The sequence below is a fragment of the Mauremys reevesii genome, linkage group 8 (assembly GCF_016161935.1).
Source record: "Mauremys reevesii isolate NIE-2019 linkage group 8, ASM1616193v1, whole genome shotgun sequence".
Classification (NCBI taxonomy): domain Eukaryota; kingdom Metazoa; phylum Chordata; order Testudines; family Geoemydidae; genus Mauremys; species Mauremys reevesii.
This window is the reverse complement of record NC_052630.1, coordinates 28300897-28317075: the sequence shown is the minus strand read 5'-3', so window position 1 is coordinate 28317075 and position 16179 is coordinate 28300897. Positions and strand designations below refer to the sequence as shown.

General features: G+C 41.9%; 1 protein-coding gene across 3 annotated transcripts in view; it reads right to left on the bottom strand.

Moving 5' to 3' along the window:
• WWC1 (WW and C2 domain containing 1) overlaps positions 1-16179 on the bottom strand; it is a 143077-nt gene that overhangs the window by 25301 nt on the left and 101597 nt on the right. For all 3 annotated transcript variants that reach the window (XM_039486017.1, XM_039486018.1, XM_039486020.1), the window contains exons 11-15: positions 13251-13783; positions 3113-3221; positions 2427-2507; positions 1280-1366; positions 127-319 (exon numbers count right to left, since the gene is read on the bottom strand). In XM_039486017.1, the coding sequence (XP_039341951.1) occupies positions 127-319; positions 1280-1366; positions 2427-2507; positions 3113-3221; positions 13251-13783 (1003 nt within the window). The remainder of the gene's footprint in view (positions 1-126; positions 320-1279; positions 1367-2426; positions 2508-3112; positions 3222-13250; positions 13784-16179) is intronic.

Here is a 16179-nt window from a genome sequence, read left to right as displayed (position 1 = left end):
CCTACAGCCAAGGACGATAAGGGAAGCTTGCAAAACTGGCCAAATCTGAGTTTTGAGAACACTAGGTATCTGTCAAATTAAGCAGAAGGGATAGAAAAAAAGATTCACACAGAAATGAATGCTAACCAGGCACTCCTCGAGGTGAGACTTATCCACAGTGCAAACATCAACTCTTAAAGTCTTCTGGTGTAAAGCAGGGTAAGAGATTGAAACCCAAAATATTTCATTGTATACAAGACTATCTGAAGCTTCCATGGGTCGTGTGCGGAACAAACAGCTTGTGCTTTCAGAGCAAGGAAGAACAGCCACACGAATGTTCCTATTGAAAAATATTTTAATTAGTGCCATATTAACTTGCTGTAAGCATCTGTTATGAGATTACCATAAATCACAAAACACTATTATTTCCCCACTCCATCATGAGAGCATCTATCATAGTCAGATTCTCCTCTTTGGAATACTAATCTCAACTATAATAGCGAGTAATTTTTAAGGCACATAAATTGTTAAAAACAAACATGAAAAGTATTATAATTTTAGGACAAGTGGAGTTATGTATCTAAAAACAGGATCTAGAGTCTTCTTAAAGTCACCGACTAGTCACTGACATTTAGATGAGAGAAAAAAACATGAAGAGATGGAATTAAAATGAACAAAGCTAGAAAGCTTAAATGTCCTGGAGAGAACTTCTGAAGTGTTTGAGTTCTGTAATGCTGTATTTACGATACTCAAAAAATTAGTTGCAAATGGGAAAAAAAATCTGCACCAAAAATGTGGGACTGCAAGGGCTGGAAACACTGCCAAATAGCTGCTGGCTCACCATACATGGCATTCATAGCACTTTTGATGTGAAAGCAACATCTTCCATTTATTTTGTTGGCAGCAGTGAATGTGATCTACTGAGTTAATGCTTAATTTTTCATTTAAATGAGACTGGCAAACCATGAAAGTCCACATTTCTGGACTCTGCACACCCTCTGCTCAGTTGTACTGAGCAATCAGCCACAGCTGACAATCTTGCCTGTTAAATGTTAATTCCATAAAACTTTTTCCTAACAAAGGAAAAAAATGAATCTAAAGATTATTGCAGGAAGAAGTTCATCTTCATTTCCATACATGGATGTATGAGCTCACAACTGATGGTAAATGTAGGATAAAAAATGGGATGTGCTTAGAGGGCTACATGCATTATATAAAATGGAAAAATAAAATAAGATGTGTGAGATCCCGGATGAAGTCTATTACAACCATTTCTACTATGTTTATTTAATCTACTTACACTTTCTGATCTTGCTGTAACATTAGAGCAGGAACATTATTCAGCTGCATGATTAATATTGCAAATTGTTTATTTTTGTCATCATACCTGAATTAATTGGAAAAATGTGAGAAGACACATTAGCAACAACAAAACTGCCTTAGACACAATGAAAAACTGTTCTGTTTTCAAGACACCTTCAGATTTGCTGATTTGACATTTGCTGCACTAAGATATTTGAAATCTGACATGAAAACTATACCATGGGAGTCTAAAAATTATTTTCCGATAACTTGTTACGTATAATTCAATCAATCACATTCTAGTTATGTATACAATTTTTGTATAACAACCAGTGGACATATACTGGTTTAAGGCATTCAGATAAGGTATACTATAAATTTGAACCAAGGCATTAGAGTATTTTTACCTGTTATTCAGGTAAATAGCTGAATTCCAAATAAGATTTTGATATTTAGAATCATATTTAGGTAAAAATAGCATCGTAAAAGAAAATCAATTATATTTAAGAATGCTCAGTGGCTCAGGCATTTTTATGCTGAAGAAGTTAGGAGTAAACAATCCATAACATCAGTAATAAAACAAAATCGAGTGGTCTTGTGCTAGTTATTTTTTCAGAGCTGTTTCTAGTGCGGTTCCCCAGTCATTTGAGTAAGGCCCTCTATATCCAGCCCATCATGTTGCCAACCCCTCTTGCTGCTCTTATCATACAGATGGGGTAGCCAATTTAGCCTGGCATTTATTATTAGGGTTACTAATAGCCACCCTATTAGTTGGTCAGCAGGGGATGGAGAAACCCAGCAAGATGATTTCCAGAGACCAAATCCTATTTTTTCCATGATGCATCTAGTCTACTGAGGCCACAAACAAAAGGTCTCAGTTCTCTCATTGCTGATTTACCTTGGTGAACATAACACCAATAGATTTCCACTGGTGTGAGCGAGAGCAAAACCAGGCCCAGAGCGTCCAGGTAACAAGGTGATAATCACACTTTATAGCATACATTAAGCAAAATTAGTCCAATAAAAAGGAAAAAAATATATTGGAAGGAGAAGGATGTAGAGAGCATGCAAGTCTTATGAGAACAAGATATATCAAGAACTATTAAGATCAGAGTCTCAAAAACAACAGAAGCCACTCAGCTTACTTCATAGCAATTTGCACTTTGGCAGTCCCAGCTGCTTCTGTATGATCACTGTCAAACATTATCATTTCTGACACACAGAGTCTGAAAGAAATCAAGGACAATTAAGGGCCTGTGGAATTTCAATAAGACACAGTTAATTTAGGAGGCACAACCTTTTCTCCTCTCCACACACATTTTTGAGGGAACTGGGCATATGGGTCTGCTAAGGGATTTTGCTTTCTCTTAGGATTTCTTTAAGTGTGCAAATTAGAGATACATATTTACAGTGAGTTACATGCCCTCCCTCTGCTGCCAGCAAAAATGTGAGATAGGAGGAAAGACAAACTCAAGGAGTGAAAGCTATATTGGAAATGTCGCCTGGCCTCATTCTCTGAAGTGGCTGAACCTTTTTGGCTGAAGTTTTCCAGATAAATTCAGCCTGAGGCAGACACCTGGTATGAAATATTTCAGCCCAAACAGTCATGTTTGGCAAAATTATGACCCTCTTTTCAGTTGTTTATGGGATGGAAAATATCAGGTAACCATAACAGGCAGTGCTGCCTGCCCTACCTATCATGTCTACAGAAATTTGGTAAAATCCCAGAGTCTATATCTTAACCAAATTGCAAAAAGGATTACAATCACGTCTGGTAATGCTGGCTTGATATCTGAATCATGAGTTCCTACTAAACAAATCTGCAGTATACCTTTGTACAGCTGCCTCATACACCCCGCTGTCTCCAGCAACAGATTCATCTGACACTGCAGCTGACACACATGCCACCTTCAGTGTGGCCCCTCCAGCTGAATTTACGCCTATGACAAAATGAAGGGAGGAAAAACAAAGGTGTTAATGAAAAAGAGCTGGGTGCATCTGCAACTGCAGCTTTCTAGGCAAGTGTCTTTCTTTTGCTCATGTGTCAAGTGATAATAGGCTTCTGACTCTGGATGGAACTACTCTTTAGCTGGTGCGAAATTAGTCCTGGTGGACAGGGCCACACTGACAGCCTTGATGGCTGAAAAGCTTCTCTTTAACCTAAGACAGCAGAAGGAAGAGCAGTATCTTTATTTCCATCCATGGGTGTATGAGCTCACAGCAGACACTGCATAGACTGCAGCAGGACAAGCCTCTCCACATAGCCTGAAGGGTGCCTCAATTCGAACCACGAAAACCTATTGAGAAAAATATAAAACCTAGAAAAAATGGTTGAGGTATGTGGTAGGATATGAATTTTATCTGCTATAGCTGTACATTGAATTTAGATCTCTCTCTTAACTTTAGCTACCCAAAGTATACTCAAGGCTATTTTTGGAAGGGAAGGGGGAGGTTTTGCTGTGTAGGTTTCAGAAAATCTTCTGCGTACACATTGTACCAGTGTTACCTTGAGAGCAGCAGCCTTGGCAGGGATTCCAGGACCACTGGGCAAAAAGTTGGATGTAACTTTCCATCAGTGTGCTTTTTTTAACAGCCCCCCCATTCCTCAAACCTAGCAAAGCATGTACTCCATTAAGGATTATATCCATGTTTGACACTAGCCATTTTGGCTGTAGTCCTGTTTAAAGAGTGTAGTTTGATTTTCCCTCTTGTAAAATAGATCGTAAAACAATTCTATTTCCTCACTCTCCTCTAACTCAAACTGTTGAAAGAGTTTTGTTCAAACTTCTGCACACTCATAAAAACGTCACTTCCAGCTAGGGGCCAATCTTGAAAATTTCAGTCCAAAAGGTGAATACTACAGATGAAAGTAGGGGTTTATAAAATAAATTATTTTACAGTTAACTGAAGATGGCACTACAGGCAACTCCTATAATTGCTGATTAATTTTGCAAAGATTCGGCTCAGAGGTGACAGCGTGAACTAGTATCAATGTTATTTTTATAAGATGCTGCGGGGGAATATTTTCCCTTGCATTCCTGTACAGTACTGTCAGTGAGAGAAGTAATCTAAGCTTTCCCCCTTAGAACATAAAACAGGCTAGCAAGCATTCATGGTGTAGTAGTCATTAAACAAGGCAGATGATGAAGACAGGGCTAAAAATGACATTCACAATCCTATTTATTTTTTCTTGTGCTGTCTTAGCAGACTTACTCCTGCTGTATTCCCACTGAAATCCATGGGACTACTGTAGGTATCAAAGCAAGCCCTATATTTATGGCTCAGATATAAGGGATGGCATGATTAATCTCTGTGTTTCTTTCCTTATTACCATGGCATAGCCTTTACTCCCTGGCTTTTAATATGAACGTTAAACTTCCCTGGTAGCTTGTTTTATAGCCAGTCAGTTGAGACTTACACACTGCCCCCAAAAATACAAAGCTAGAAGTCATATTTTGCATACGCGTGTGTGTAGATCTATATATATTCTTTTCCTAGGCAAGAACACTGCAAGTTAGTCCTCACACACCAGAGCTCTTTGTCCCTTTTCAATTACCAATGCCATTTAAACACTTCAACCAGAAAGCGTCTGGTTTTTGATCACTTCAGCTGAGTAATTTGTGGCCCAGAAAAATGAAGTCCTCCTATTTAGAATCACTCTTCAGGATACTGCTACAATGGACAAGTAATAAATAAATTAATGGAGATATACCTATCTCCTAGAACTGGAAGGGACCCTGTCATTGAGTCCAGCCCCCTGCCTTAACTAGCAGGACCAAGTACTGATTTTGCTGCAGATGGCCCCCTCAAAAATTGAACTCACAACCCTGGGTTTAGTAGGCCAATGCTCAAACCACTGAGCTATCCCTTCCCCCCTAAGGACAGATAGCATCCTTTCCCTTACTAATTCAATTACTATTCCTTTCCCGCCTTCTTCCTGTCCTTGTCATCCCCCCCCCCCATCAACTCACACACCCATACTTCTCTGAGATTAAGGGAGACCACTTAGTTCTATTAAAATTTTATTTTGTTTTTGTTTTTGCTGTCTCTTCTCGACATTCTGGGTGTGAAGTTCATTCAGGTGGCCGGCAATACACCCCTGCGTTACCAATGCAACTTTCCCTGAATGGAGACAAGCCAGGGTCAGCCATTATTAAAGCGCTCCATGCCTGCTCCTGGTGCCCCCAGGGAATCTTTCCTTTTGTGCTTCTAAAAGAGAAAAACTGCTAAACTGGAATCAGAAAAAGTAATCCAGATAAACGGGGTTGAAATATAGGGAAGAAAAACAAACCATCCCGAACCACCACTGACTTACACAGAAGATAAGGGTAAAAACTAGGGCTGCTGATTAATCGCAGTTAACTCACGTGATTAACTAAAAAAAAATTAATGGGGATTAATCACACTGTTAAACAATAGAATACCAATTGAAATGTATTAAATATTTTTGAATGTTTTTGTACATTTTCAAACATATTGATGTCTATTACAACACAGAATACAAAGTGTCAAGTATCAGAGGGGTAGCTGTGTTAGTCTGGATCTGTAAAAAGCGACAAAGAGTCCTGTGGCACCTTAAAGACTAACAGAGGTATTGGAGCATAAGCTTGCATCTGACGAAGTGGGTATTCATCCACGAAAGCTTATGCTCCAATACCTCTGTTAGTCTTTAAGGTGCCACAGGACTCTGTCGCTTTTACAGAATACAAAGTGTTACTCCTGAGGGCATTCTGCACCAAAAAATTAAAAATTCTGCACAAAAAACCCCCAAATTCTGTGTACAGTATTTTAAAATTCTGCTAATTTTATTTGTCAAATAAATGTGGAGGCTACAGCATGGCATTGGGAAGCACAGGCCAGTGGCTGCACGGAGGTGGGAGATCACAGTGGAGCTCCACCCCAGGACATGGACTCAGCTGTGAGGCTGCACCCAACCCTGACACAGTGCAAGGACCGGGCCTGCCCCGGAAACATCCCAGGGCCTTGCACCTCTGTGCCAGGTGCACCAAGTATTGACAAGCAGACTCAGCAAAGCATGATCCAAGTGTGGAGGAGCTTAGTGTGTGTGTGTGTGGGGGGATCCAAGTATGTGTTGAGAGAGTTCTGTTTGGGGCAATCTGGGCAGCTCAGTGGGGGATCCGGATGCACAGGGGCTTGTTGGGGGACCACTATTCCAGAGGATATGCTTCTATGCAGATGATGCTCGTTAAAAAAATAATGCATGAATTAAATTTGTGACTGAATTCTATGTCTCCTGCTCTGTTTTACCTGTATTCAGCCATATATTTCATGTTATAGCAGTCTCGGATGATGACCTAGCACATGTTCGTTTTAAGAACACTTTCACAGAAGATTTGACAAAGCGCAAAGCGGTACCAATGCGCGATTTCTAAAAACAGCTACAGCACTTGACTCAAGGATTAAGAATCTGAAGAACCATCCAAAATCTGAGAGGGAGGAGGTGTGGCATATGCTTCCAGAAGTCTTAAAAGAGCAACACTCAGATGAGGAAACTACAGAACCCGAACCAGCAAAAAAGAAAATCAACCTTCTGCTGGTGGCATCTGATTCAGATGATGAAAATGAACAGGTATCACTCCGTTTTGCTCTGGATCGTTATTGAGCAGAACCCATCGTCAGCATGGATGCAAGTCCTCTGGAATAGTGGTTGAAGCATGAAGGGACATACTAATCTTTAGTGCATCTGGCACGTAAATATCTTGCAACGCCAGCTACAACGGTGCCTATTCTATGCGAACGCCTGTTCTCACTTTCAAGTGACATTGTAAACAAGAAGCGGGCAGCATTATCTCCTGCAAATTGTAACCAAACTTATTTGTCTCAGTGATTGGTTGAAGTAGGACTGAATGGACTTGTAGGTTCTTAAGTTTTACACTTTTATTTTTGAATGTAGTTATTTTTTGTACATAATTCTACATTTGCAAGTTCAATTTCTTGATAAAGAGATTGCACTACAGTACTTGTATTAGGTGAATTGAAAAATACTATTTCTTTTGTTTTTTACAGTGCAAATATATGTAATCAAAAATAAATATAAAGCGAGCACTGTACACTTTGTATTCTGTGTTGTAATTGAAATAAATATTTTTGAAAATGTAGAAAACATTGAAAAAATTAAATAAATGGTATTCTTTTATTGTTTAACAGCACGATTAATTGCACGATTAACCGCTATTAATTTTTTTAATCGCTTGACAGCCCTAGTAAAAACCCTCACATTCTTCAGGGTAAGGATCATGCTCTGTCTGGGAAACACCTAGCACAATGAGGGTTATACCATATACAAATAGTAAAAAAGAAGTATTTAGATACTACAGCCACAGTGCATAGATATTTGGGATAGGGGTGTTATGGAAAATAGACATAACAGAAGCTATCAGAGCTAACATACCATAGGCATCCTGAATAGGCTAGAAAAGCTCTAAAAGCAGTTGGTGGGTATGGTTGACAGGGGTCTGGTTTTCGACTGGAATGCCCAGTCGAAAAGGGACCCTGGTGGTACCAGTTGGCACCACCGACTGGTCCGTTAAAAGTCCAGTCGGCGGTGCAGCGGTGGCTCAGGGCTAAGACAGGATCCCTGCCTGCCCTAGCTCTATGCAGCTCCTGGAAGTGGCCGCCAGGTCCTTGTGGCCCTGAAGGCACATGGGCAGTCAGGAAGACTCTGTGCACTGCCCTGCCCCACGTGCCAGCTCCACAGCTCCCATTAGCCACTAACCACAACCAATGGGAGCTGTGGGGGCGATGCCTGTGGACACAAGGGCTGCACGCGGAGCCTCCCTGGCTGTCCATGCACCTAGGGGCTGCAGGAACCTGGCGGTCACTTCCTGAGAGCCGCAGTAAGCGCCACTGGACCCCGCACCCCCTCCAGCACCCCAACCTCCTGCCCCTGCCCTGAGCCCCCTCCTGCACCCCAAACCCCTTATCCATAGCCCCACCCCAAAGCCCATACCCCTAGCTGGAGCCCTCACCCTCACCCACGCCCCAACCCCCTTCCCCAGCCTGGAGCCCCCTCCTGTACCCCAAACCCCTCATCCCTGGCCCCACCCCAGAACCCGCACGCCCAGCTAGAGCCCTACCGCAACCCAATCCCCTGCCCCAGCCTGGTGAAAGTGAGTGAGGGTGGGAGAGAAAGAGCAACAGAGGAAGGGGGGAATGGAGTGAGTGGGGGCAGGGCCTGGGAGCAGGCGGAGCAGGGGCTGGGGCACAGGTGTTTGGATTTGTGCCATTAGAAAGTTGGCAACCCTATTGTCACACAACTGGAGGCACTTCCAGAGTAAAGGCTTTATATTCAGAGCAAGCATAATGGGGCTGATAGAGCCAGGGCTGTCTGTGAATACCAGCCTACGCATGCTCCACAGTCATTAAAGCCAAGAGAGATTTGAGAGGGAAAATCTCTTCTTCAGCAGCTGTGGAACATTTGAAGAAGCACTCGTCCCAAGTAGTAAGCAGAAGGCTTTTTGTTTTATTTTTAAAACTGTTTAAGAAGTTCTGATAAATGTTCAGTGTATTTTTTTTATTTATTAGTTAAGGGAATTAGGTCCCAGTCCTGCAAACCCTTTGTAAGAACCTCCAGGGCTGGAATCTAGGGACCATGAGCATTCTGGGCTGCTGGCACCTGTGCATCACCACTGGAGACTTAGGCTGGGTGTCCATGGAAGGATCCTGTGCGGCTGGGCTCGGCAGGAAGTATTGCACAGCAGGATGTGGGTGGCAGCTCTAAACAGCCACTGACTGGCTGGTACCAGTATTTAAACCAGGACGCCATGAAGGAAGCTGTCTGAGCAACGACACAGACTGCCTGCCCATCTCTGCTCCAGATCCTGCTTGCAGTAGACCCTAGATTCTGGTTTCTGACCCTGGTTTGTCCTTGCCTTTGCTATTCAATTGCTGCCTGTAAACTAGCATCTGACCCCGATCTCCTGGTAACCTGACCCGGTCTGCCTCCTGGAGCCTGACTCTCAGTCTGCCCTCTGGCCTGTCTTGGACTTTAACTTCCTGGTACCTGACTCGGTCTGACTCCTGCCCCACCACTAGGGGGCCTCCCACATCCCGGTGATACCATTAGTCACATTAGTAACGAGTTGCAGGATCAGGTCTCTAAATACAGAATTACTGCTGTGAGGGTGTTTTTAAGGGCCACCTCATACCATCAATTGAATTCACTGAGGAGTTCTGTTTAAAAACTAAAATCTTACAGCCATGGTATTCATCTGATAACAGAGTTGCAAACATTTTTCCATCTGATACCATTATGTCCAAGCCAGGAAATTTAAACATGTGAGAAAGAAAACATCAGCACATGAGAGGTTCTTACAACTGCATGAAGAGGAAGACATCACGAATTTGTGCTTACACTGCATTGAAGTGATTCTGTAAAAGAGCCATATTGGTGTCTTATACAAGTCTTTGTACATGATAATAAATGGAACCTGAAGCCATCAAAAACCACACAGATTAGGCCAGTAGTTACCAATTATGTGCAACTTTGTGTTTGTCAGGTAACCCTTTTAGACCATCAAGGGCTGGATTCAAATGAATAATAATCAAATTAACTAATCACTATATCTTACTCTCTTTTATTGTCCTGACCAAATTCCATATGGAATTTGATATAGTATCTGTGATGAATCTCAGAAAAAGAATATTTTCTATCCTATTCAGGGCCTTACACCTAAATTATAGGAGTGACACCACTTTGCCAGTAAGATGTGCCATTCTTAGAAAGAATAGAGTGAGATAAGAACTGAACAGAAGCTTTAAATCCCCATTTTATACCAATTACCGATTCCCTCCACCCCCGAGTCAAGAACTGAACCAAACAACTGGCTTTCAGGCTATGTACACACTACAGCTTACATGGATATGTTAGCTTGCTCAAGGGTGTGAATACGACACCCCCCGAGGGATGTAAGTTACATTGACCTAAGCACCAGCATGGACAGCACTATGATGGCAGGAGAGCTACTCCCACTGACACAGCTACTTCCGCTTGCAGGGGCTGGAATAATTAAGTCGATGGGAGAGCTCTCTCCTGCCATTTTACAGCATCTGCACTAGCAGCGCTGCATCTTTTGCCATTGTACGCTCTGTAGTGTAGCTGTAGCTAAAGTCTCTTGCTATAACCACTGCTGATAGATCTTTTCCTATTACAGGCCGACTCTCTGCCTTGACGGACGACTGCACAGGCTCTATTGCAAGATATAAATGAAATGACAACATAAATCTGAGTTCATTAAATTTGGTCACACCACTAACATGGATTTGATTTCTGTTCTTAGTAGGATTTTTCTTAATCTCTCACACATGCAATTTCAGCTGCTCTCAGAAAAGCAACTGTGGGCCATACGAACATCTGAAGTCAGAGTATAAAGCTCTTTTATAATTCTCTATGGACTAGATTCTGTTCAGTTTCACCGTTGACTTCAATGGAATTACTCTGCAGATATATCAGAATTTGGCACAATATACACTTGTTATATACATGTTTGATACTTCTCAATGATAAATAACTAGACTCTATAACCACCACACATTTAAGATGGAAAAGAAAGCATATTTCAAAGCAGCAAGGACTTCGTCACATTTTTTGTTAAAAAAAGAAAACCCCTGAGGGATATACGATTTAATTCTGCTTACAAGAACGTGAGCACATGTTGTCCAATGAGGCCAAGTACTGACCATAACACTCAGCCACAATGTTTTAGTGTTACATTGAATTGTGTGAGTAATGCCTAGAGAGTGAAATCTCTTCTCCTTATTGCCCTGAAATAAACTACTTATGGCGATTACTTTGTCTGCTGACTGAATAACAGCACTAATCACTTAATCTGCTTAACACCTTAGCTTTCATTTAACAGCCTTGACAATCATGAAGAGCTAAAAAGGTTAAAACAAATCACCATCCAGTTCTAACAGGAATAAACACTGTTTCATACTCAGATGAAAAAGCATCTATCATGTAGGGTGAGGGTAATGTCACTTTAGGGAATTTTAATTATGAAATGAAGCCTTAAAATGACAACTGTGTAGATACAAAATGGTATCAGGTGGTAATCACATTTCACTAGTTCCCCTACATTCATGTAGGTTTTTTTTTTAAACATATCCTACAGCACTAATGTTGACTTTCTACTTTTTTTCTCCACTGAAGTAGAAAATAACCATTTCATTCACATAGGCCCCACCTTCACTGACATCTGACAGATGCTAGTGTCTGCCTGTGTGGATCGATTGTACTAACTGGTATCTGATGCTTTTAATTTATTTGCACAAGGTCAGTAGCCTCACAAAGGAAAGTGTTTGCTCCTGTATTGAACCCTTTTAACAAAAATCCAGTATTCTTAAGTGTCTCATTTTTATCATGCTTATTATCCAAACAAGTTATTGTTGCTAAGAGACTTCACCTTTGAAATAGCTAGTTCTCAAAACATAGCCATCCCTGTTCTGCGGAAGTTCATGGAAGGGCTAACCACTGAATTTCCTGGGAGCAAAGTCAGTCCCAATGTGCTCCTTCTGGGATTTTTTTGGTTCTCCAATTGTTGAGTAACTGACCTGCAGGACCACCTTGCAGATTTCCACCCGTGAGCTTTTTTACTGTGTCCTTTTAGGGAGTTCACGTTAAGGCACTCGATTTTATGCTTAGGCACTAGGCACCTACAATAGGTATTTGGGCTCTGAAGTGCCAAATTAAGCACCTTGATGGAGAACTGGGCACCCTAATTTAGGCACTCAAGTTTGAAAATTAGCTCCACGCTACGTGTGCGTGTGTGTGTGTGTGCGTGCGCGCGCACACACAGAGACACTTATAGACAGGCTTGGCAGCATTCGAATTATATTATTTGCCAGTAAATGTCAATTTCACCTGATCATAACAATCGGCACAAGTGCAGCCTCCCTGCCTTGTGTCTGCCGGGATCAGGTGCCACTGGCTATGCAGGAGCGCAGAGACTCTTCTGTAGCCCCACTGTCACGGTCCCACACATTCACTCCTGTGCTGCCACAGGGCCTCTGATATCCAATCCCTGCAAGTGAATGGTGTGGGGAAGGCTGCAGTCCTGGCAGGGCAAAGCAGAGACCTCTGACCAGGACTACAAGGAGGATAGAGATGACATCCGGCCATAGGGGAGGCCACCCCGCTGCTGAATGGCTCCATCCCTGAGCAGGAGCCATTCAGCAGCAGAACGGCCTCCCCTGTGGGTGGGGGGTTCTGCTCTATTCCAACTGATCTGCAGTCTTCCTCACATCTTGTGCCTGCAGAGATTGGGTATCACTGGCTCTGCAGCTAAGCAGAGAGGTTTCTGTAGTTCTGCTGTCATAGTCCCACTCACTCACTTGCCAACCAGGTAGGTGGGAGCCATCCCCTGACAGGAACTGTTTTGCATCACCCCACAGCCGGGGCCCATCCTCCTCCTTGCAGTCCTGACCAGAGGCTCTGCTCTGCTGAGCCAGGACTGCAGCCTCCCCCACACCTTGTGTCCTGGTGACTTGGGCCTCTTGGCCATGCAAGGAACCCCCTGTAGCCTTGCTGTCAGTGCTGGGAGCCTAGTGCAGCCCCACTGCCAGCGCTGCCTGAACTCTAATTCCAACCCTACCTCCTTTTAATTTCTCACATCTGTACAAACAAAAATCATTAAAAATAAAACGTTTATAATTGTTAGGAAAAATAAAAATCAAATGCTGCTAAGCCTAGTTAGGGACTGAAGTGGTTAGGAAAGAAATTCATTCCTGGATATGAATTAAATCACCAACTCTTCTCCAGCTGGGGTAAAGTATATAGTTAGATGTCACAAATGCATTATTGGATGGAGGCTGCCAGAAGTCCTTGTACTAAAGACTGTTGAGCAATGTTTGCAATGTCTGAATTTTAGCTTATTGCTTTGCAGTCCAACTAAAAATATTGTTTTAAAAGAGGATCTTAAAGTTACTTTTAGGTTGAGCTGTTACTGTACCTTGGCCTAGATGTTTGTCCCCAGCCCTAGGCTCTTCCAATCTGTAGCTGCCACTTCCAGCATTTAGAGAGAGTTCAGAAAGACTTATATTTATATCTGTATCTTCAAAGTCCATGTGGCTCAAAAAGGCATCTCCAGTTAAGAGAGGGTCTATCACTAGTGGGGAGCAGGGTGGAGAGGGAGATGACAGAGATGACCTTGGAGATAAGGATGTCATTGATTTGGGAGTCCCAGACAAAGATCTCAAAGCCTGGATACGACCGGTGGCATCTGTTTTGTGAGTTTTTGCCACCTCATTCTCATGAATAGTGGTGATATAGCCTGAAGGCCTAAATCCAGCGGCTCCCTCCAAGAGTAAGAAGTCGACTTTGTTCTGATAGTCTGAGTCCAACTGTTCCCACTGCTCATAGTAGAGATCAGTAAAACTGGCTGAGGTGGAAGAATCCTGGCTAGAGGTGGCAAGAGATCCTCTGCTCGATGCGAGAGAGCCATGGCTGCTGCCCGAAGAGAGGGAAAGCATGCTGGTAGAGAGGCTGCAGAGAAATACAAACATGTCAGAGAAAGCTTGACTTTAACATCATATGAGTTCTGAAAGACACCATGACATTTTTATGCATGACTCATCACCACACTCACCAAATTGCTGCTGTTTGCTATTTTAGCTTTTAAACAACAAGACACACTGACTATTTAGAATTAAAATCCACACAGGAATTGTCACCCAGCAGTACAATTGATTGAAAATTTCCAAACTTCAATTGAAGACACTTCAATGAAAATAGGTGATGTAATTTGCTTTTTTTAATGATCTGTATTCATCATCCTATGAGCCCTCTCTTACACACACACACACAAATAATCGTCAACTCAAAGCAACAAAGGATTAGAGTAACAGCATTCTTTGTTCAGTTATGAGGAGGCCCTCTGGTTCTTCTTAACCTTCAAGATGGAGCATGAGAACAGGTCCTTGGCCCCATACAGGAAAGATGAGCTTAATGCCACAGTGAGGAGATGATGATCTCTTCATGTCACAGGAATAGTTTCCAGTTGTCTAACCTCAAACTCCAACCCAGTATATGGCCTGCTGTGAAGTTCAGCCTGCGACTATCTGGGATGGGCCCAGTAACTCACTGTTCTGAGCTGACTTGCAAGATTCATCTATGTGAAAAATTAGGATTGCCAAGCAGAATCAGTCTCAGTTATTCCAGTGCCACAATAGTGAGTCACTAAACACAGCTCTGACTAGCCATTTACATCTGGAGATCTGCATCAAATCAGAAATAATCTCAAGTGAAGTAAATGTTAGCTGAGTCCTTGGAGGATGCTTGTTCACATAAAAAGACCCCGACAATTCTGCACAATTGTTTCTGCTCAGTAGAAACTCAGAAATGACATAGGAGATGTTATAAATCAGGCAGCAATACATTGGCAGATGTGTGTGTGGGAAGCCTGTATTAGGACTGTTTTAAGCTAGCCTTATTTGGCTTTCATTTCACAAGTGAGAAATTCACACCAACTTTTATTTAAGAGAAGCAGAAGGCAATGGGGTAAAGTGTGTAAGAGGATTTTGTTGAAGTAAGAATGCTGGACTTGCAGATTTGTTTTAATAAGATGATGAACAATTTGTATTTTTGTGTCAGTTATGAGATCAGAAAGAACAAAATAAAATACCATTCCCAAACTAAAACAGAACTATATAACCCCTTAGGCCTCACATATGTTACCAGCGAGGCGTTCCTTGGTGCATGATCCTACAAATACTTAATTACCAAGTACAGTACTTAGTACGCGGAACAGTTCCATTTAAGTCAATGGAATTATTCAGCATAGTAAGTACTATACTGCAAACACTAGTAGTCTTAGAGCCTTTAGTCCTCACTTCAGATCTAGATTTGCTATTGTTTAAAAACTTACACTTGGGTTATTTTTAACATGATTTAAAAAAAAATTTCCTAATGCTGAAAAAGCTAGGGGAATGCTAATTAATAAGCATAACATTAATTATTTGTGATTTATGGATCAGCAACACTGTCTAGGAGTGGTGCTAAATAAATCATACACCATATGCTTGTTCTTTTAAGGAAAACATGCAGATTTCAGCAAAGTTTTAGCACAGATTGCCTTCTGCACTAGGATGGCAGATGTGTATCACATCAGGCTTATGAAAAACACCTATTGTGTGAAGCATGGCTTAAAAGAGGCCACCAGCATTTGAGTAGGAACCTTGGTAATGTTTGTAAGACTACTGAGAGCTAGTAAATACACTCTATTATAAAACAGTTATAATTTCATTTTTTCAAAGGATGCTTCTTATTCTTTCCCTGTGACAGAAAGTTTGGCTGAACTTCATTATACTGCACATGCAAATACATGCACACAAGCATCTGCTCATACTGTGTGTTTGCCCTAGTCACTGAGTGAGTGTGTCAAGAACAGAAAGTACAGCGCACAGAGTAAGGAAATAATGAGTTATACAGCCCACTCGGTGAACTGGGAAATGAATGCATGACGTGCTAGAAATAATGCCTACCTCACCACATGGGAATAGCTGCCTATCTGCAATAGTTCTAAGTGGTCTCTCTAAGAGTCAGATATCTTGCACTAAAATTTCTTTCCGCTCTTTTCACTATTGCCTTAATGAAAGAGGATAGGCCTCAGAGTAGAATTCAAAAGGAAAAACAGCAAATAGCATCAGCTCAGTTTGCCCAGTTGATAGAAACCCTATTTCTCCAGTGGATGGGCCAAAGTTCTGAGGATGATTTTAGTGCCTGAATACGTGTACTTGTCTCCAAAGCTACCAACCTTATCCTTTTCCAAAAAGATAGTCTGAACAAACTGAGTACACAATATTTCATTAGAACAAGTTCAAAGATACCATAAATACAATAGGCACCATTTACAAGCAGGAGCATAAATCTGAAGTCCACTT